This window comes from Ursus arctos, unplaced genomic scaffold (assembly GCF_023065955.2).
Source record: "Ursus arctos isolate Adak ecotype North America unplaced genomic scaffold, UrsArc2.0 scaffold_26, whole genome shotgun sequence".
Lineage (NCBI taxonomy): Eukaryota > Metazoa > Chordata > Mammalia > Carnivora > Ursidae > Ursus > Ursus arctos.
In genome coordinates, this window is record NW_026622941.1 from 23,161,310 (window position 1) to 23,181,807 (window position 20,498).

At 38.3% G+C, this 20,498-nt stretch overlaps 2 protein-coding genes across 3 annotated transcripts in view; one reads left to right on the forward strand and one right to left on the reverse strand.

Annotated features, from left to right (window-relative positions):
* IRAG2 (inositol 1,4,5-triphosphate receptor associated 2) overlaps window positions 1–4,647 on the forward strand; it is a 118,960-nt gene extending 114,313 nt beyond the window's left edge. Inside the window, 3 exon segments of the mRNA XM_048216724.2 lie at window positions 251–352; window positions 2,128–2,235; window positions 3,042–4,647. Of these exon segments, the coding sequence (XP_048072681.1) occupies window positions 251–352; window positions 2,128–2,235; window positions 3,042–3,285 (454 nt within the window). The 3' untranslated portion in view covers window positions 3,286–4,647.
* The window catches only part of DNAI7 (dynein axonemal intermediate chain 7), a 66,001-nt gene continuing 45,598 nt past the window's right edge, over window positions 96–20,498 (reverse strand). Inside the window, exons 10-15 of one of the 2 annotated variants that reach the window (XM_057318940.1) lie at window positions 19,532–19,641; window positions 16,841–16,997; window positions 7,467–7,681; window positions 6,318–6,482; window positions 4,766–4,879; window positions 96–4,041 (exon numbers count right to left, since the gene is read on the reverse strand). In XM_057318940.1, coding sequence (XP_057174923.1) covers window positions 3,766–4,041; window positions 4,766–4,879; window positions 6,318–6,482; window positions 7,467–7,681; window positions 16,841–16,997; window positions 19,532–19,641 — 1,037 coding nt within the window. In that variant the 3' untranslated portion in view covers window positions 96–3,765. Of the gene's footprint in view, window positions 4,042–4,765; window positions 4,880–6,317; window positions 6,483–7,466; window positions 7,682–16,840; window positions 16,998–19,531; window positions 19,693–20,498 lie in introns of both variants that reach the window. The other variant, XM_026502249.4, reaches the window with a different exon arrangement.

A 20,498-nucleotide genomic window follows, 5' to 3' on the forward strand; every position in this document is an offset into this window, starting at 1 on the left:
CTGTTTTATTAATGGACTGAAGTAAATGTTTGCACTAAGTAACAAAGTAACATTTGATTTCCACGGAGTATATGCACAATAATTATAAAATAGGTGTATAATCATGAAATTTTATTATGAAGTATAATGTGAATGTGCCAACAAAAAATAGAACACATAATTTTTGTATTAACTTAGGTAGTAGGAGATAAACTGATAATGGCTACAGATGTACTGAATTTGACAAGTGGCTATAATCGTCTTTACTTAGGCGTATTTTGGGGTCAAAGCAGAGTGAACACCGTCCCTCATTACATCGATTTATTAGCACCTATTCCTGGGCAGATGCTGAAGAAGAAAAATGTGAACTAAAGTAGGTAAAGCTTGGTGTGTTAACCTGACGTGAGCTGGGAAATAGTGGGGATCACTTTTATTCTATGGAAATGAGAGAATGCTGCATTATCCAAAAGATAATTCAGACTTTTATAAACCGTAAAGCATTATATAAATGTTATTTGCAAATACATTTACTCTTGTAGCACTCAAAACTGCAAGGCCGGAGGTCTTACGTTAGAAAGACCCTGAAATTTGCCAGAATTGTGAAGATTATTTTTTCCCGTATAGGTATCTGGTCATCAGGGAGAAAGGTCAATAAAGAGCCACAGAAGTAAGATGTCCATCCACTTAGATTAAAAAACAAACCTTGGCATTACTATAGAACTATAGGAGAGGAGGGACATGAAGGAATGTTGCCTCTAAGTCCTTGAGTGACATGGGACAGATTAACTTTATTTGGTCTCTGTTTCCTCATCTGTAGAGATCTTAATGAAATGATTTTATGTTCATTTTATAGACGTTCATTACCCGCCTACTCTGTGGTAGACACGACACTCAATCCTAGGGGTATAAAGATGAGCGAGACATGGTGCCTGCCCTCAGGTTTTGTGTTTGTTCTTAAAAACAATCCTGGGAGCCTACTGCATGTGCTGAAAACCCTCTTCAGATTTAGAGTTAACAGAATAGATTTTTCTGATCTGGGTTAAAAGAAAATCAAGTTTTCTTCAAAGATTACAATCTAGTTTTTGCTTTTTGTTAGTATGGTACGATTTGTTCGCTAAGACGTCTCAGTAGAAAAGACTGGAATCTTGAGAATCTTACAAGAATTCAGGCTTTTGGGCCTTATTTTTTTTTTTAAGATTTTATGTATTTATTTTAGAGGGAGAGGGACAAGCAGACTCCCGCTGAGTGGAGTCCAAGTGGGGCTCGATCCCACAACCCCAAGATCGTGACCCAAACCCAAATCAAGAGTTGACATTTAACTGACGGTTCCACGCAGGCGCCCTGGGCCCGGTTTCCTTTAAAAACTGAAACCAGCCACACACATTCCCTATAGATGTCTAAGAAGGAGAAAAAAAAAAGCGATTTTATGAAACAGTTGCTTTTGGTAGTAGTGAGAGCATTAGGAGCTTGGAATTTCAAAATTCAAATCCAACTAGGAACTCATCAGTAAACATAATGAAACAAGTTTTGTTCAAGTTAAAGGAACAGCTCATTAGACAATATGATTTTATTTAAAATATATTTGATCCAATTTCTATTTCCCAGCTCATTAAATATTGATTTTAGCTATCTTTGTACTGAACATATTTTTATAAACACTTAAGATTTTTAAAGAAATGACACTTTGGTGTTACTCCAGTTTAGCATAAAATCCACTGTTATTATGTGGTAGAAGGAGAAAAATTTTACCATATGCTGAGTAAAAAAAAATACAAAGGAAGAAATATTCACCTTTGTTTTTTAAAGTACGGTTACTATACACAATCAGAGAAAGAAATAATACTGGTTAATTATGAGTGGTGATAACCAACAAACTTCTACATGTTCTTTGTCAATTTCTCCTTTTTATTAATCCTTTGGCTAGTATCCCAACTTCCTGTAACAAACATTTTTCTAAATACAGCAGGTTTTTAAAACTAAATTCCTATAAAAATTTAGTGATTTGATTTTAGAATTATGTATCAAATCTTTCTAAAGCAAAAGAAATACTTGAGAACCTCTGTAGTAATACAATAAAATTTAGCACTATTTTATAATCTGGTATATTATCCAGAGTTTCAAGCATTTAAACATAATATTTATTTACAGAACTAAAGATGACTCAGAACCACCTGAAGAAGAAATAGTAGAAAGGACAAGAAAGCCCAGTCTTTCTGAAAAGAGAAATAATCCATCAAAATGGGATGGCTCTTCAATGTAAGTTGTCTGCTTGCTAAGGATACCATTTTTGTGGGATGGGGAGAGATGAGGCAGGGTTAACAGTATTAATCTTAGTCAAAGCACTAAAAGACCTGTCAAATTGTTAAATTTAAGATTAAAAAAAAAAACACAAAAAACCTCACATGGTCTACAGAAGTTATCCCGGAGGCTGTGATGGTTCACAGTGTTAGGAACTCGGTTCTGGAGGCAGATGGCCGAGGCAAGCTCATCTACTTTTGAGCACCAATTTCTTCATCTAGCAGATAGGGGTGACAGTAGTAGCACATGTAAAATGCTAAGACTTATATAATGTTATTAATAAGCTTTTCTTGTGTGTCATTTCTTAAACTAAAAATAGTTTAAATAACTTCAGTATAGCAAAAGTCCAGGGTATGGTGAGAAATAAGTGCCATATGTATACACACAAACACACATCATGCTCTACTCAATAACATTTTTGTTTCTACTGTAGGAATTTAAGTTGCCTTACCTGATTGAAAGAATGAGATAAATACTCAAATGTTCTTGTTAGGAGTTAAGTAATGCCTGAGTCGTTTTCAGATCATCACCATAGCATTTCTTAACTCCAAATCATTTCTCTAATTCTAAAAATGATTGGGGTGGGAGTGGGACAAACTGTGGCCCAAACTGAAACAGCAGGTCACGTTATGTAGCTTATTACGAGGCAATGTTTGTGGTACGTAGGGCAGATCAATGACTTGACTGGTATTGTTGGCCAAAGGGGTGTTTCTAATAACAGGTTGTTGCTATGACCAAATTCTGATTTTGTCTTTTCCTTATAGTTATGACACAGTAGCTTCCTGGGCAACAAATCTCAAGACTTCCTTCAGAAAGGCGAATAAGGCGCTCTGGCTTTCTGTTGCATTCATTGTACTGTTTGCAGCTTTGATGAGCTTCCTCACAGGAAGATTTTTCCAGAAGGCTGTGGATGCTGCTCCCACACCAGATGGGGACTCCTGGATGTCTCTAGAGCAAATCTTGTGGCCATTTACCAGACTCCAACACAATGGACCACCACCAGTGTGACTAGAGCACATCCTAATGTGCGTGTCTTGATTTTTAAAGTTTCAGTATCTGAACTTCGTAAATTAGTCATTTTTAGCTGGGATATTATGGCGTTGAACCAGAGGGTCTCAGAAGAACTGTAAGATATTTTACATTCCCTCTTTCTGTGATTTCCTCTCCGACTAAAATACAGTGGGGAGGAGCTTGCCTATGATTTTTAATGAGCTTTTTGAGGAGGAGAGATTATATATTGTTAAAATTTATTGCAATAAAGAACCATTCAAATCTTCATAGAGTAAAAAGTGAAAGTCTCAGTAGGCCAACTATTCATAGGAAAAAAACCCTACTTTTTAAAAAATAATATGAGCATTTTATACTAAAATTTTATTAGATTTTAATAACCTCTTGAAATATATTCACTCCTTACATTTGATTGAAGAAATACCTGACTTTGCTCCAAGCTGCTTGATTCTTCATACTGCATAAAATCTATCAGTGGGCTTACGAATAGCTGAGTAACCTAGTTGAGAGTAGCATATAGCACACAGAGTCAATAAACTGGCAGCTGGAGCTCCTAATTTTTTCCATTGCTTTTTTGGAAGCAAAATCCTCAACCATGTGATATAAAGTAGAATGAAACTCAGTTTCTTCTTTAAGGGCTTCAGAGAATGTCTCACTGTTTTCATTGATCTTGAGCCTTTGTGCTCTGTCACCACTAAACATCAAAAGGGTCCAATTAGGTTTCTGGATAGGTTCTTCAGTAAGGTGTTCCATCAGCTAAAGAAAAAGAGAATTCGAGAAATCCATTAATCGTTCTTCTGTTAGGTATTTTGGCAGAGTATAATTTGAACTCAGTCCCCAAAATTGCTAATGTAAAAGAGACATTCTTTAGTGTCATTTCTTAAACCATGTTTGTATGGAGCTTATCAAAAGGTATTCATTCAACAGATTTATTGAGTAGCTACCATATGCCAGAGAATGTTCTAGGTGCTGGGGATATAACAACAAAGAACATATTAATAACAATTGCAACAATAAAATCCTATCCTCAAGGAGCTTATATTCGAGTGGGAGAAACACACAATACACAAGTAAATATGGTGGCTCACTATGCTAAACCATTCATCAGCTTTTAGAATTTGATATCTTTTTTATCAGGCAGTAGTAAAACTGGAGGCCTATCTCTGAGGAAAAAGTTTGTGAATCATAGATATATTCACATTAAAAGCTTCCATCTGTTCTCACGTTGATATAAAAATCTATAAGGACACTAGCCTGAAGTCAAGAGTGTTTGATACCATAATGGACAATGAAGGCATAACCTTTATATAGTTTAGTTTGGCTTTATATTTTTGGCAAAATAAAAGTGAAGTTTTAAAACTATTTTGAATGTTAATTTTTTCACCTTTTCAAGAGGAGAAACCATGGCTTACATTGATTTAGCTTTTGAGTATCTTCTTTTGGAGGACAAAGTAGTTTTATGGGTTCTTGCATACTATACCTTAACTATGACTTTCTTTGAATTGCATACTGTATTCCATTTGCTCCAACCAAATGCAAAAGCAGAACTTAGCAGGGCCAGTTGTCGATAAGCTTTCACTTCTACCAAAGGATCCTGTCAATATAAAAACAAATAGAGTTGATCAGAGAGCCTTTCAACAAGTCTTCCATCTTTGGCCTCCTACAGTCGCTTCTCAACACAGAAAAATCCATGTAAAATGTAAGTCAGATTATGTGACGACTCTGTCAGGACAGGGCAATGGTGTTGCTTTTCTCTCAGAAGAAAAGCCAAAGTCCTAACAATGACCTGCAAGGGCCTCTCTGATCAGACATCCCCCTCCAACACACACCCCATTATCATCTCCTTTGCTTCTCCTTTTGCTCTGAGCTCCACTTGGCTAAATTCCCCGCCTTCAAGTTTTGTTCAGATCTTACCTTCTCAATGAATGCCCCCTCCTCCAATACCCTATTTGATATAGTATATTGCCCTAACCCCATGATTCCTGATCTGCCCTTTTTTTCCCATATAAAATATAAGATTATCTAGTATATTTTTGCCTTCCTCTGCTAGAATGGAAGCTCCACAAGGGCAGGAACCTTTGTTTTATTCACTAATGGATCCTAAGCATCTAAAACAATGGCTAGAATATAAGTGTTCAGAAAAAAAGAATTCTTGAGTATTCTGAGATGAATAGTACACTACACCTTCAGCATTTGTAGTGTAACTACAAATGTAGTGTAACTACAAACCACCAAGGTGGGTTTTTTTTGTTTGTTTTGTTTTTGCCTACACATCTGTACACACTCTTAGTGATATCTTCAGAATCACTAAAAGTCTACCTGTATTGTCATTTTCTGGTATATTATAAACTTGTTCTGTGCAAAAGAGGTCAATAGCCAAGAACATCTTTCATGATTAGAACCTACTTTGGCTTCATTTATATATCATAAATATTTACTAAACATCTGATTCAAGGAATATGCTAGGTGCTAGAAGAATCACAGGTGATGAAATAACAGTCCTCATCTTCATGGAACACACAGTTTAACCTGGAAGGAGCTTATTTAACTAAAGCCTTATGAGTAATGTGAAGCAGTACGCAGACACGGAGCCTCTCCCAAGAAACAGAAGGAAGTGGGTTCTGTATATCAGTGGTCCTTTTGTGTGTTTAATTTTGCCTAAGTTGTCATGTTTGGGAAACTGCTGAGTCATTTACTCTTTTAAGAAATCTGGCATATATCCAGCCTGGAAGAAGAATGAAAATACACAAAATGCAAAGTTGCTCTAACTACCTTTGCATTAAACTGACCAGCTGTGGATAATGCTCCATTTGTCAATATGAAGATCATACTACAGGCTTACTTTCTTGGGAAAGATTATTAAACTTGAGAGAACCCTGGATTTCTGGTCTTGGCATTTATTCTTTCCTAACTATAATTCTGTATAAGTGAATATAGAAAACCTAAAATGTACCGGAAGAGTTACATAACATTTAATACTTGCTAACATTCTAAATGTCCATTACATTAAATTTGGGAAGATTTGTTCTTACCTTATAATTTATAACAACATAAAAATGAGAGTGTCCACTAGGGAAGATATTCAATCCAGCTTCTTTCAATGCACAAATGAAAGAAACAGGAGTCATCCATTTTCCTTCCAAAATAGAGGAATGCTTTTTATTTAGTTTGACTGACGCTAACATGCAGAGGTTTTCCTAGTTTCAATAAGAAGAAAGATAAATTACTATGTCATAATGCCATTTCCAGCCTTTAGGTTCTTCATACTAGGTTTTTTTTTGTTTTGCTTTTTAGCTCTATATCATTCTGTATTAAAAAGAACGCAGGACAGGGGCGCCTGGGTGGCTCAGTCGGGTAAGTGGCTGCCTTCAGCTCGGGTCATGATCCCAGTGTCCTGGGATGGAGCCCTGCATCGGGCTCCTTGCTCAGTGGAGAGCCTGCTTCTCCTTCTCCCGCTGCCGGTTGCTCTGCCTACTTGTGCTCTGCCTACTTGTGCTCTCTTTCTGTCAAATAAATAAAATCTTAAAAAAAAAAAAAATGCAGGACAGTTATGTTTTGGGCCAGCTCTGAGAAGCCTGCCATAAAGTCTCCCTGTTATCTCAACCAGTTGGTTGATGAACTCTTTTGGGGCTTTATCTGAACAATCAAGGGACTAAAAGATCTCAGGTCTCCTTCTATTGTATGAGTTATGATCTAAGGACACTGAATATTGTCACATTGAATTACAGTAGCTATTTGATAGCTATTCATGTTGCAACTTTTAAGGATAATTTTTTTACACATAAAAGATTTAACATAATAATGCAAAATTATCCACTTTTAAAGTTCACAAAGTGGCAATTTCAAGGTGTACACAGTTCACAACTCTCATCTGGTTTTAAAGAGGAAGCCTCTTTAGAGTGGATCAAAAACTCTCTGGAAGTCACACTGCAACAGGCTACAAGCTTCATTAATGGTCTATTTCTGCTAACTTTAGGGTACAAATTTGCACCTCATTTGTTACATGTTACACTGATCCAATCGCTATTTCATTTAGAAATTATGGCTCAAAGTATATTTTAAATATATTTATAACAGACATTTCAATATGTAAATCACCAGTGACTGATTACTTTGACATACTTTCACTGTCGTCAACGCAGTTTACCTCTTTCATGGGACTTACTATAACGGTGACTTACCTTAATTTGTATTTGAATCTCAGTAAATACTGTAGTCACAGTCAAAAGTACTTTATTCACATCAAGCGGTCTTAGTTCCCATGACTGGAATGGCATGTTAATATGAGTATCTTGAATCAAGGTAACAGGGCCAAAAGTTTCTAGGCTGAATGTTAGAAGTCTTTCTTCTGATTTGTAAGAGACGTTGCTGATGCCATCAGTTTGCCAATGTTTACCTCCATAATAAGGAAGAAAGTAACAGTTTCATTTTTTTCTATGCAAAAATAAGATAAATGAAACCACCCAAATAACTGCAAAGGTGTATAAATTGATCTTTTGCATTTAGAAGAGAATCTCTACAAAAAGCCACTTTTGCTGGGAGGCAAAATACTCCTCAGCACGGTATGTACGGCCTTCAGAATGAAGACTCATGTTTCTGGCTTCATCCCTTGCACTTCTACCCCTGGTTTTAGCTATGCTTTTCCCCCTCCCCCAACAGCATCATACACTGCTGAGCCTCTGCACACGCAGTTCTTTCTTCCTAGAGTACTTAATCCTTTAGAGAACCTCTCCTCACCTCGTGTTAAAAACAAACTTTAAAATTCACCTGTGATAAGTATATATTTTTGGTAAATTCACTCCGTTGTGCAACCATTACCACAATCCAGTTTAGAGCATTATTATTCTCTCCATAAGATCCCTCTTGCCCATTTTATAGTTAATTAGTCCCATTCGCACCTCTAGCCACAGGCAGCCATTAATATACTTCCTGTCTATAAAGATTTGTCTTTTCTGGACTTTACATTTAAATACAATCATATGCAGGTGGTCTTTTGTGTCTCTTACAAGTTAATAATAAAACACAACCCAATTTAAAAGTGGGAAGAAGATTTGAGTAAACATTTCACCAAAGAACTAGTAAGGGATAATAAACACATACAAAAAGATACTCCACACATGGTCAGTTATTAGGGAAATACAAATTATAAATCCTGAAATACCACTTCATACTCACTAGAAAGGCTAGAATAAAAAAGAGAATCACAAATCTTGGCAAGGATGTGAAAGGTGGGAAACCTCATATCATACTGGCAGAAATGTAAAATGGTACAATTAGTTTGAAAAACAATCTGACAGCTTCTTAAAAAGTTAAACATTAATTTACCATTCAACCCAGCAATTCCATTCCTAGGTATACACGCAAGAAAAAGGAGAATGTATGGCCACAGAAACACTTGCATGCCAATGTTCTCAGTCTCTTAAGGCCCAGTTCAATATTCCATACTATGACAGGATTTTTTTTTTTAATGCTTTTTTTATTATATTATGTTAGTCACCATACAGTACATCCCCGGTTTCCGATGTAAAGCTCGATGACTCATTAGTTGCTTATAACACCCAGTGCACCATGCAATACGTGCCCTCCTTACTACCCATCACCGGTCTATCCCATTCCCCCATCCCCCTCCCCTCTGAGGCCCTCAGTTTGTTTCTCATAGTCCATAGTCTCTCATGTTTCATTCCCCCTTCTGATTACCCCCCTTTTCTTTATCCCTTTCTTCCCCTACCAATCTTCCTAGTTCTTATGTTCCATTGATGAGAGAAATCATATGATAATTGTCTTTCTCTGCTTGACTTATTTCACTTAGCATTATCTCCTCCAGTGCCGTCCATGTTGCAGCAAATGTTGAGAACTCGTTCTTTCTGATAGCTGAGTAATATACCATTGTATATATGGACCACAACTTCTTAATCCAGTCATCTGTTGAAGGGCATCTCGGCTCCTTCCACGATTTAGCTATTGTGGACAATGCTGCTATGAACATTGGGGTGCATATGGCCCTTCTCTTCACTACGTCTGTATCTTTGGGGTAAACACCCAGTAGTGCAATGGCTGTGTCATAGGGTAGCTCAATTTTTAACTTTTTAAGGGACCTCCACACTGTTTTCCAGAGTGGCTGTACCAACTTGTATTCCCACCAACAATGTAGGAGGGATCCCCTTTCTCCACATCCTCTCCAACAATTGTTGTTTCTTGCCTTGTCTATTTTTGCCATTCTAACTGGCGTAAAGTGGTATCTCAGTGTGGTTTTGATTTGAATTTCCCTGATGGCTAATGATTTTGAACATTTTTTCATGTGTCTGTTAGCCATTTGTATGTCTTCATTGGAAAAGTGTCTGTTCATATCTTCTGCCCATTTTTTGATTTGTTTATTTGTTTCTCGTGTATTGAGTTTGAGGAGTTCTTTGTAGATCTTGCATACCAGTCTTTTATCTGTAGTGTTATTCGCAAATATATTCTCCCATTCCGTGGGCTGCCTCTTAGTTTTTTTGATTGTTTCCTTGGCTGTGCAGAAGCTTTTTATCTTGATGAAGTCCCATAAGTTCATTTTATCTTTTGTTTCTCTTGCCTTTGGAGATGTGTCATGAAAAAGGTTGCTTTGGCCGATGTCGTAGAGGTTGCTGCCTATGTTCTACTCTAGAATTCTGATGGATTCCTGTCTCACATCGAGGTCTTTCATCCATTTGGAGTTTATTTTTGTGTATGGTGTGAGAGAGTGGTCAAGTTTCATTCTTTTGCATGTAGCTGTCCAATTTTCCCAGCATCATTTATTGAGGAGACTGTCTTTTTTCCACTGGATGTTTTTTCCTGATTTATCAAAGATTAGTTGCCCAAAGAGCCGAGGGTCCATTTCTGGGTTCTCTATTCTGTTCCATCGGTCTGTGTCTGTTTTTGTGCCAGTACCATGCTGTCTTTGTGATCACAGCTTTGTAGTACAGCTCAAAATCCGGCATTGTGATGCCCCCAGCTTTGTTTTTCCTTTTCAACAGTTCCTTGGCAATTTGGGGCCTTTTCTGGTTCCATACAAATTTAAGGACTATTTGTTCCAGTTCTTTGAAAAATGTCCTCGGTCTGTTGATCGGGATAGCATCGAAAGTGTAGATTGCTCTGGGTAGCATGGACATTTTAACTATGTTAATTCTTCCAATCCATGAGCATGGAATATTTTTCCATCTTTTTGTGTCTTCCTCAATGTCTTTCAAGAGTGATTTATAGTTTCTAGAATATAGGTCCTTTACGTCTCTGGTTAATTCCAAGGTAACGTATGGTTTTTGGTGCTATTGTAAATGGGATGGATTCCCTAATTTCTCTTTCTTCAGTCTCATTCTTCGTGTATAGAAATGCAACTGATTTCTGAGCATTGATTTTGTATCCTGCCACATTACTGAATTGCTCTATAACTTCTAATAGTTTGGGAGTGGATTCTTTCGGGTTTTTCATATAGAGACTCATGTCATCTGCGAAGATAGACATTTTGTCTTCTTTGCTGATTTGGATACCTTTTTTTTTTTTTTTAAGATTATTTATTTATTTATTTATTTGACAGAGATAGAGACAGCCAGCGAGAGAGGGAACACAGGCAGGCGGAGTGGGAGAGGAAGAAGCAGGCTCATAGCGGAAGAGCCTGATGTGGGGCTCGATCCCATAACGCCAGGATCACGCCCTGAGCCGAAGGAAGACGCCTAACCGCTGTGCCACCCAGGCGCCCCTTCGATTGGATACCTTTGATCCCTTTTTGTTGACCGATTGCTGTTGCAAGGACTTCTAGTACTATGTTGAATAATAGTGGCGAGAGTGGGCATCCTTGTTGTGTTCCTGATCTTAAGGGAAAGGCTTCCAGCTTTTCCCCATTGAGAATAATATTTGCTGTAGGCTTTTCATAGATGGCTTTTATGCGATTGAGAAATGTACCCTCTATTCCTACACTCTGAAGGGTTTTAATCAGGAAAGGATGCTGTATTTTGTCAAATGCTTTTTCTGCATCAAGAGGATCATATGGTTCCTGAGACTTTTCTTGTTGATATGATGTATCACGCTGATCGATTTGCAAATGTTGAACCACGCTTGCATCCCAGGTATGAATCCCACTTGGTCATGATGGATAATCCTTTTAATGTACTGTTGGATTCTATTAGCCAGGATCTTGTTGAGGATTTTGGCGTCCATATTCATTAGGGAAATTGGTCTGTAATTCTCCTTTTTGATGGGGTCTTTGCCTGGTTTGGGGATCAAGGTAATATTGGCCTCATAGAATGAGTTTGGTAGCTTTCCTTCTGTTTCTATTTTTTGAAATAGCTTTAGAATAGGTATTATTTCTTCTTTGAATGTTTGGTATAATTCCCCAGGAAAACCATCCGGGCCTGGAGTTTTATTATTTGGAAGGTTGTTTATCACTGACTCAATTTCTTCATAATTAATTGGCCTGTTTAAGAAATCAATTTCTTCCTGTTTCAGTCTTGGTAGTTTATAGGTTTCCAGGAAGGCCTCCATCTCTTCCAGATTGCTTAATTTATTGGCATATAGCTGTTGATAAAAATTTCTAATAATCCTTCCAATTTCATTGGTGTTGGTCGTGACCTCTCCTTTTTCATTCATAATTTTATTAATTTGGGTCCTTTCTCTATTCTTTTGGATAAGTCTTGCCAGTGGTCTGTCAATTTTATTGATTCTCTCAAAGAACCAGCTTCTAGTCCTGTTGATCTGCTCTACTGTACTTCTGGTTTCTAATTCATTGATTTCTGCTCTAATCTTGGTCAACTGCTTCCTCATGAGAGGATTAGGCCTGTCCCTCTGTTACTGTTCCAGCTTCTTGAGGTGAGAATATAAAAACTGCATTTTAGATTTTTCTATTCTTTTGAGTGAAGCTTGGATGGCTATGTATTTCCCCCCTAGGACTGCCTTTGCAGTATCCCAGAGGTTTTGGACCGTTGTGTTTTCATTCTTGTTGGTCTCCATAAATTGTTTAAGTTGATTTTTGATTTCCTGGTTTATCGAGTCATTCATGAGCAGGATGGTTCTTAGTCTCCAAGTGTTTGAGTTTCTTCCAAATTTTTCCTTGTGGTTGAGTTTCAATTTCAGAGCGTTGTGGTCTGAGACTATGCAGGGAATAATTTCAATCTTTTGGTATCGGTTGAGACCTGTTTTGTGTCCCAGAACATGGTCTATTCTTGAGAATGTTCCATGGGCATTAGAATAGAATGAGTATTCTTTGGTTCTGGGGTGTAGTGTTCTATATATATCTATGAGGTCCAACTCGTCGAGTATGGCATTCAAAGCTTTTGATTCTTTGCTTAGTTTTTGCAAGGGTGTTCTATTTCTGATAGTGGAGTGTTGAGGTCCCCTACTATTAATGTATTTTTATCTATATGTCTCTTTATTCTGGTTAAGGGTTGGCTTGTGTATCTTGCTGCTCCCCTGTTGGGGGCATATATATTTATAATTGTCATATCCACTTGTTGGATACATCCTTTAAGAATAATATAGTGCCCTTCTGTGTCTCTAACTATAGTCTTTAGTTTAAAATCCAATCTATCTGATATGAGAATTGCTACCCCAGCTTTCTTTTGAAGTTCCTTTGCGTGAAAGATGGTACTCCATCCCTTTACTGTCAGTCTGAATGTATCTTTGGGTTCAAAATGAGTCTCTTGTAGACAACAAATGGATGGGTCATGTCTTTTTATCCAATCTGCAACCCTGTGGCATTTATGGGAGCATTCAAGCCATTCACATTGAGACTGAATACTGAGAGATATGATTTTAATGATGCCATGTTGCCAGTAAAGTCTCTGTATCGGTTGTGACTTTCTGTTCTGTATCACTCTTGGGGCCTTTTTACCTTTATAGAACCCCCCTTAATATCTCCTGTAGGTCTGGTTTCGTGGTTCCGACATTGGTTAATGACTGGAGATTCTGGAACGTCTTTATTTCTCCATCTATTCTGAATGACAGCCTTGCTGGATAAAGGATCCTTGGCTGCATGTTTTTCTCTGAAAGAGTTTTAAAAATGCCCCCCCCCCAAACCTTTCTCTCATTCCAGGTCTGTGTAGACAGGTCTGACGTAATTCTGATAGCTTTGCCTTGGTACATGAGAAATTTCTTGGCCCTGGCCACTTTCAATACTGCATCCTTGGATCTAATATTTGCGAATTGCACTATGACGTGACATGGCGTAGGTTTGTCATGGTTGAGCTTGGGAGGGGTCCTCTCTGCCTCTTGGACACGAATGTTTGTTTCCCTCACTAGGGAAGTTTTCAGCTGCAATTTGTTCAAATATCTCTTCTAGACCTCTGTTTTTCTCCACCCACTGGGGGATGCCGATGATTCTGACATTGGATGGTTTCATTGAGTCAGTAATCTTCCGTAACCTACATTCGTGGGCGTGGATTTTTTTAAGTCCAGCTTCTATTTTCATTTTTTCTCCTACTAACCCATCCTCCAATTCGCTAATACGTTCCTCTGCCTCATTTACCCTGGCCATCAGAGCCTCTAGTTTTGACTGCATTTGGGTCATAGAATTTTTAATTTCTGCCAGATTCGCTCTCATTTCCACCCTTAGAGATTCTATATTCTCATTGACATTTTCGTTAATACTTTTTTCAAGTCTACACATCATCTTAACCGTTGTTACTCTGAATTCCATTTCTGATAATTAGGTTACATCCATATCCATTATTTCTGTGGCAGAGGCCACAGACTCATTGTCTTTTCTTTGCAGGGGGTGGGGGGGATTTCTCCTTCTCGTCATTCTGATGAGGAGAGGTTGTGGGGTTGTCCAGAGCCCAAATTATTGACCGGGACCCAGGCTGTGCGCCCTTGTTTTATAAGGATCTTAGGGATGTGGGCTTCTTCTTTAAAGATTTTATTTATTTATGTGGCAGAGAGACCACCAGCGAGAGAGGGAACACAAGAAGGGGAGTGGGAGAGGAAGAAGCAGGCTCCCAGCGGAGGAGCCCGATGAGGGACTCCTTTCCGGAACGCCGGGATCACGCCCTAAGCCGGAGACAGGCGCTCAATGACTGCGCCACCCAGGCGCCCGGGTTGTGGGCTTCTTGATTTTTCAGCCTGCCTTCTGTGTTCTGGGGGAGGGGCCTGCCGCGCCGATACTCAGGCAACCCTGTTTGGGTAGAGTCTCCGTGTCCCCTGCGGGGGGGATGGGGGTGGGCACTCTCTGGGCCGGTATTTCCCGGCTTTTGTTCTCTGGCGGCTTTCCCTGGCGGTTTGCTGTGCCTCTTCTGAGAGTCAGAGACGCAGCGGCCGAATCTCAGCCTCTGTCTCAGAACAGAGGGATTGCGGCCCGTTCTCCACTAATGTTCTGGCCACTTTAACTCTGTTACTGTTGGTGCTGCTCAACCCTGCAGCGTCCCAGGATGTGCGCCCCACACCCGGTGTCCCAGCCCTCACTTCCAGGGCCCGCGCGTCTCTGTCCTTTGTGTTTCTAATGCCGCCAGCCGCCCGGCGCGCTCCCGGATCTCCCGGTCTCAGTCTGGATCCAGTGAGCGCACCGGAGCTCCGTTTCAGTCTGGTCGCACGTGTTCCCCGCTCACGGTCACAGTCTGTTTTCTCGCAGGTGCTGGTCCTCGAGTCCGCCCGCTCCCCCGTGCAGGTGGCTACCGCTTCCCGGCGCCCGAACGCGGCGGCTCCCTCCCCCTTCTGTTTATCTTCCGATATCTGTGCACAGTTTCATGGCTCCCCGCTTCGTACCTCAATACTCAGCACTGGAGATGTTCATTTGTAGAGATCCAGATGTATCTTCCTGTGTCTCAGGCTGATTCCGTGGATGTTCAGGCTAGTCTGTTACCTCTCCGGCTCGACTCAGGGGACCGCCTGAAAAATGGGTCCCCTACTCCTCCGCCATCTTAACTCCTCCTTCTGACAGGCTTTCTTTAACGCTCCAGGTGGACCCCCTATGCTGCTCCACAGCACTTCTCTCTATTATAGCACCTTACTGTATTGTATCATGTGGCATTTCCCTGTCCACCTCTCCTACAACTTTGATAGCTCCTAGAGGAAGGAACTATGTCCCATTTATTCTATATTTCTTATTGTGTAGCATAATTATGGAATACATGAGTCATTCCCTTCCTAGAATGCCCTCTCCATCTCCACGTGGCTTTCTCCTCACATGCAGGGTTCCCCTCACTATTTTTAACCTTAAAAGTTCAATATAACAAATACAATTATATTGACAAACTAAGTTATTCATAATTCCTTTTTGTTTTTACATTAGCAAAATTATTTTAATTTGTAAAGGTAAAAATTAAATATCACCTATAAATAAACTCTCCAAATTTGTATTTCCTGGAAAAGTCTCCCTCCCCATGGGAAAAATTTTTGGAGTTGTATATTACTGCTGTCTAATTACTGTAGTCAGAGACAAATTTTACACATTATATTTCCCTGAATCATGTGGGATAACTTGTCTAATTCTAATTTAGTGTGAATAATTTTTAACATAGTAACTATTTAAAAACATTATCATTAAAGGAAAAGTGAAACTTCTAAAGTAACGTGAAGGGAAGAAATTACCTAAATGTTCATTTTTGTATGTTTATAATTTAATGTATTGATGAATCTACATTGTTATTAATTCATGTTATTTCTAGAATATAAATATATTGTGGCTACGTCTATACAACCAAAAATGTGGATTACTGTAGCCATCATAAAAAATGTTTAAACTGCATAACATTAACCTTCCTGGTAGAGAAATTCCTAAATTCTCTGCTCCTCTGACTACATAAATGGATTAAGTAATAGCTCTGTGCCTTTGTGATCTTATCTGTTCCCAACCTGTCACCAACTAATTCTTCCACAAATAGATGAATGTAAAATGCTTCACATTAAAAGTAAAGCTGTACCTCTTTCCTCTAGCAGCCTCAAACCTGCATACATTAATTCACCAGACCAAGACTTCTCAAAGCTCAGCCAGCCAACCCCAAATGAGGTATTTGTTAATGACTGGTAAATCTTTAGCTTATATTTCTGCTGGTACTTCTGATTTTGTTGATATTTATTTCACATTTTGGATAACCAATCATTTCCCATGGTTCAACAATCAAAAGTTATAAAAAGGCAGAAAGTGGCTAGTGTTCCTCTGTCTCGGGTTTCCCAATGGCCCACTCCCTCTCTCCAGTACTTGTTTATAATAAGATTTGCAATTTCTAAGTTATTAAAATTAAAATAAATTTTAATCACTCCAATCTGAATTATGTAGTCATTTCAGGAGAGAGTAGGTTTTTCATTTTTTTTTTCGTGTGTCCTATTTTGATATTTTTGTTAATTTATTATTTTTTAAAAACATAATGACATAAGTAATTTTTCAGAGATTATGGCAGATATAAGATTTCAGAAACTAACAGTTACAACATTCAATAAATAAACTCCAATCCCTATTCATTTCCATCAAGAGCAAACAAAACAAAGACTAGAGTTGCAATAGAAATGTGTAAGATTAGAAATGCGGAGTTTGCACACTGTATTTTCTGTTTTAAGGATTTGTGTTATAGCTCTTTTCATTACATAATTATCAAAGCTAATTAAGGTATTGCTGTACCTTCACCATCCCACCTTGCAACCATAGGATCTTCAAAAAAGATTACATTCTCCTGAACCTCAAGTGTGACCTCTATGGGTGGGAAAGCATTTTCTGTTTCAACGTCTTCTATAGTTTCTGGAGGATATATATATTTCCGCAATCCTTCTTTGAGTATCTTTTGAAAATGACCAAAATAACATCAAGTTAGAAGCTGACTGGTAACAATTAAAGATGTAAATATTGCTGAGCAAACTATATATAATTATTCTTAATAAGCACTGAAGATTGGTCTCATTTAACTAAAGACTGACAAAATGTCACAACAAAATTAAAAGATAATGATTGAGGAGGAAAAAAAATCACTAAATCTGAATTACACAATTATTCCTATGGTCCAGGTCCTATGCTGGGACTTACTCATCATTTTATTCCTCGAAGTAATCCTACAAGATATATTGAAAAGAGATAACTGGGACTTAGAGAAATCAAATAATTTGCCAAAGATTACAAACTGACTTTAAGGAGGCACCCAACTCAAAAACAGAGCTATAGGACCCTAAATCCCATATTCTAATACCTTGGTTAGGGTGTGTTGGTGAAGAGAGTAAGGAGTATAAGCAAACTTTTGAGAAGTATAGAAACAAATGGATGAAAGCAAATTAAAAATCATCACATTGTTACACCTTAAACTTATACAGTACAGTATTTTATGTCAATTATATCTCAAAAAAGCTGGGGAGAGAAAGTAAATTAAGCCAACAGCAGGTTTCTCTGGGATGGGGGAGATTTGTCCATTAATTGAGCATAGGAGAGAAGGATCTAGGGAAGGAAGGGTAGGGAAGATTAAGAATGGTAAAAAAAAAAATAGAGGAAAAAACTGGATGGGTAAAAATTCTAGAGGAGGTGGGAGATTACTAAAAAGAGACTTGAATAAAAGGAAGAACACCTCTTTGTTGCAGAAGAGAAAAACAAGCACAAAGGAGGATACTTTGGGCTCAAGCAGAGAACAAGGAATGGTGATATCAGGACACCAACAAAATTCAAGAACAGATCTTTGAATGAATTCTTGGAAACCCCAGCTCTGGCTGGGGCCTTTCTATGGATAAAGAATTTTGAAGGCCTACCTTCACCAAAGGGATGCCTTTCTTGGACTCCCCATTGTCCTTCAAGTAACCCGGAGGTAGGAAAAGCTGCTTCAAATAGATTGTTTAGAGTGGCTACAGACCAGGTTATCTCCCCTAGGCATGCTCTAATAAGTACATTCTCATTTGTGGGGAGAATGGGAAAGGAATAGTAGCATCGTCCCCAAGGGGGTGAAAATTAGTTGGGGGGGGGGGCATGAAAAAATCATATTCTTTTAGGTGTCCAGCACAGCTATATATTTAGTATATACACAAATATATTGTATATATAGGGTATTAATTTCATGGGGTGGGCGGCTAGGAAAGAAAATGTCTACAAAGACTCCTTAGAGAGGTGATAATGGGAAAAAAATACAAGTTGAGAAATACCACTCTATTACAAGAATACACCAAAGTCCTTAACAGTAGAACTGTGGGTGAGAAGTGCCTGGCAGTCTATGTACATGATGTGCTGGAGGAGAGAGAGAAAGAGGTGGAGAGACAGGGAGAACAAGAGGAAGGGGAAGAACTCAGAAGCTGGAGGGCAAAGAAAGAAGGAGGAAGGGGCTATGACAATATAACAGGGTATATTTGGGACACGAGCCACCATGAAGTAAAGTTAAAATAAACCAAGTCAATACCATGGCAAATGTTACTATTTACTGAAACAGAAATTTCAGTCCTTCGGTCCTTCAAAAATGATCTAACAACTGCTGTCATTAGCATCCTTACTAAAAGTGTGGAACACGCATCAGCAACATTGCCATCACCTGGATTTGTGCTTCTCAAACTTAAATGTGCATATGAACCACCTGAGGGTCTTCTTAAAATTCAGTTTCAGTAGATCTGAGGTGAAGCACCAAATTATGCATTTCCAACAAGTTTCTAGGTGATGCTGATGCTTCTGGCTCATGGACCACACTTTATACGTCAAGGAGCCAGACCAGTGGTTCTCAAACTTTAGGGTGTGTTTTGCTAATACACAGACTGCCAAACCTCACCTCCAAACTTTCTGATTCAGTAAAACTAAAATGGGGCCCATGAATTTGCATTTCTAGAAAATTCCCAGATGATGGCAATGCCTTTGGTCAAGGGACCACATGTTGGTTACCACTGATCTAGACCAGGGTACACAAACTATGGCCCTAGATAATCTGGTAAACCACCAGTTTTTGTAAATAAAGTTTTCATTTACATATGGCTGTCTTATTGTTATGATGGCAGCACTGAGAGTTGCAATAGAGCTGGTATGCCCACAAAGCTGAAAATATTTGCCATCTGGCCCTTTACAGAAGAAGTTTGCCAGCATCTTAAATAGACTATCATTATTAAGACCAAACTGGCACAATCTAAACATAGTGCTATAGGTTTACAATTAACATGTATGAATTATAGTTTTAAAATTCATGTTATTTTAGAGTCCTTTCCTTTAGTATCTGATTCAAATTTTATAAATTCAAGACAGTTTAAAATTAGTTTTTCCCTTTATGCTTGCTTAATAGGGTTAAAGTTCATTAGATGTTAATCATTTAAGATAAAACTGTGAGAAATTATTTTACTCATAAATTTAATTCAAAAATCAACCTACTTCCACAATCATCCAGCCTTTCATTGCTTTACACTGTGGGGGAAGCTCCAAAATATCCAAGTGGTACACTCCACCCAGGGTTGTGAATTGGCATAAATCAACCTCATTGTCTTCAAAGAAACACGGCTTTTCATTAGCATTCTCTATCAGCAACAACTGTGCTAAAATTAATCAGATTAATTCAGTTTCTGAATAGACTCTAACATTTTGGTATCAGGAGGGAAAGGAAAAATCTCATACTGGAAACAAAGTTTTTATTTAGCTACTAAAACATCAAAAAGTGGTTAATTCAAAGCTATTCACAAAGCTAACCTTGGGAGTAGTAGTAAGCATGTATAATGGTAGGATAGAGGGGAGGGCTCCATTTATAGTTTATATACAAACACTAAGAATTTGTATATAATAAGCATGTTACTATTAAAATAACTTCAAAGATGTATTGTAGAGGAGGAAAAATAATTTTCCCTCTACCCTTCTGAGTTCTTGGCTGAAGCCCCTATAATAAAAGACAGATTAACAAGAGAAAAAAAATCATTAATTAATATGTGTATCTCATGTAAACATGGACGATTACCCAGAGAAAAATGAGTAATCTGAAGAGGTGGCTCAGAACTCTGGCTTATACAGCCTCTTCAACCAAGAACAACAAATTTGTGGGGAAATGACAAGAGAAAGGAAAACAGTTTCAGGTTTTTGAGGGTAGAGAAAAGGACTAGTTAGTAAAGTTTGTTATTCAGATTCCTCTGGTTCCGTCTGCAGGCTGATAGGGTCTGAAGTTTTCTCTGGGCATTAACCATTGTCCCTCTTGGTAGAGAGAGGAGTAACACCTTTGAAATTTTATGTCTTGTTTTTAGGCAAATAGGGGGAGGATAGGCAGCTTTTCTTGCTTCTGCATCTTTTCAATTGCTCTTAATTTAAAATATCCTTATGCCAAAGTGGCATATTTTGTTTTTAAATTGGACATTAT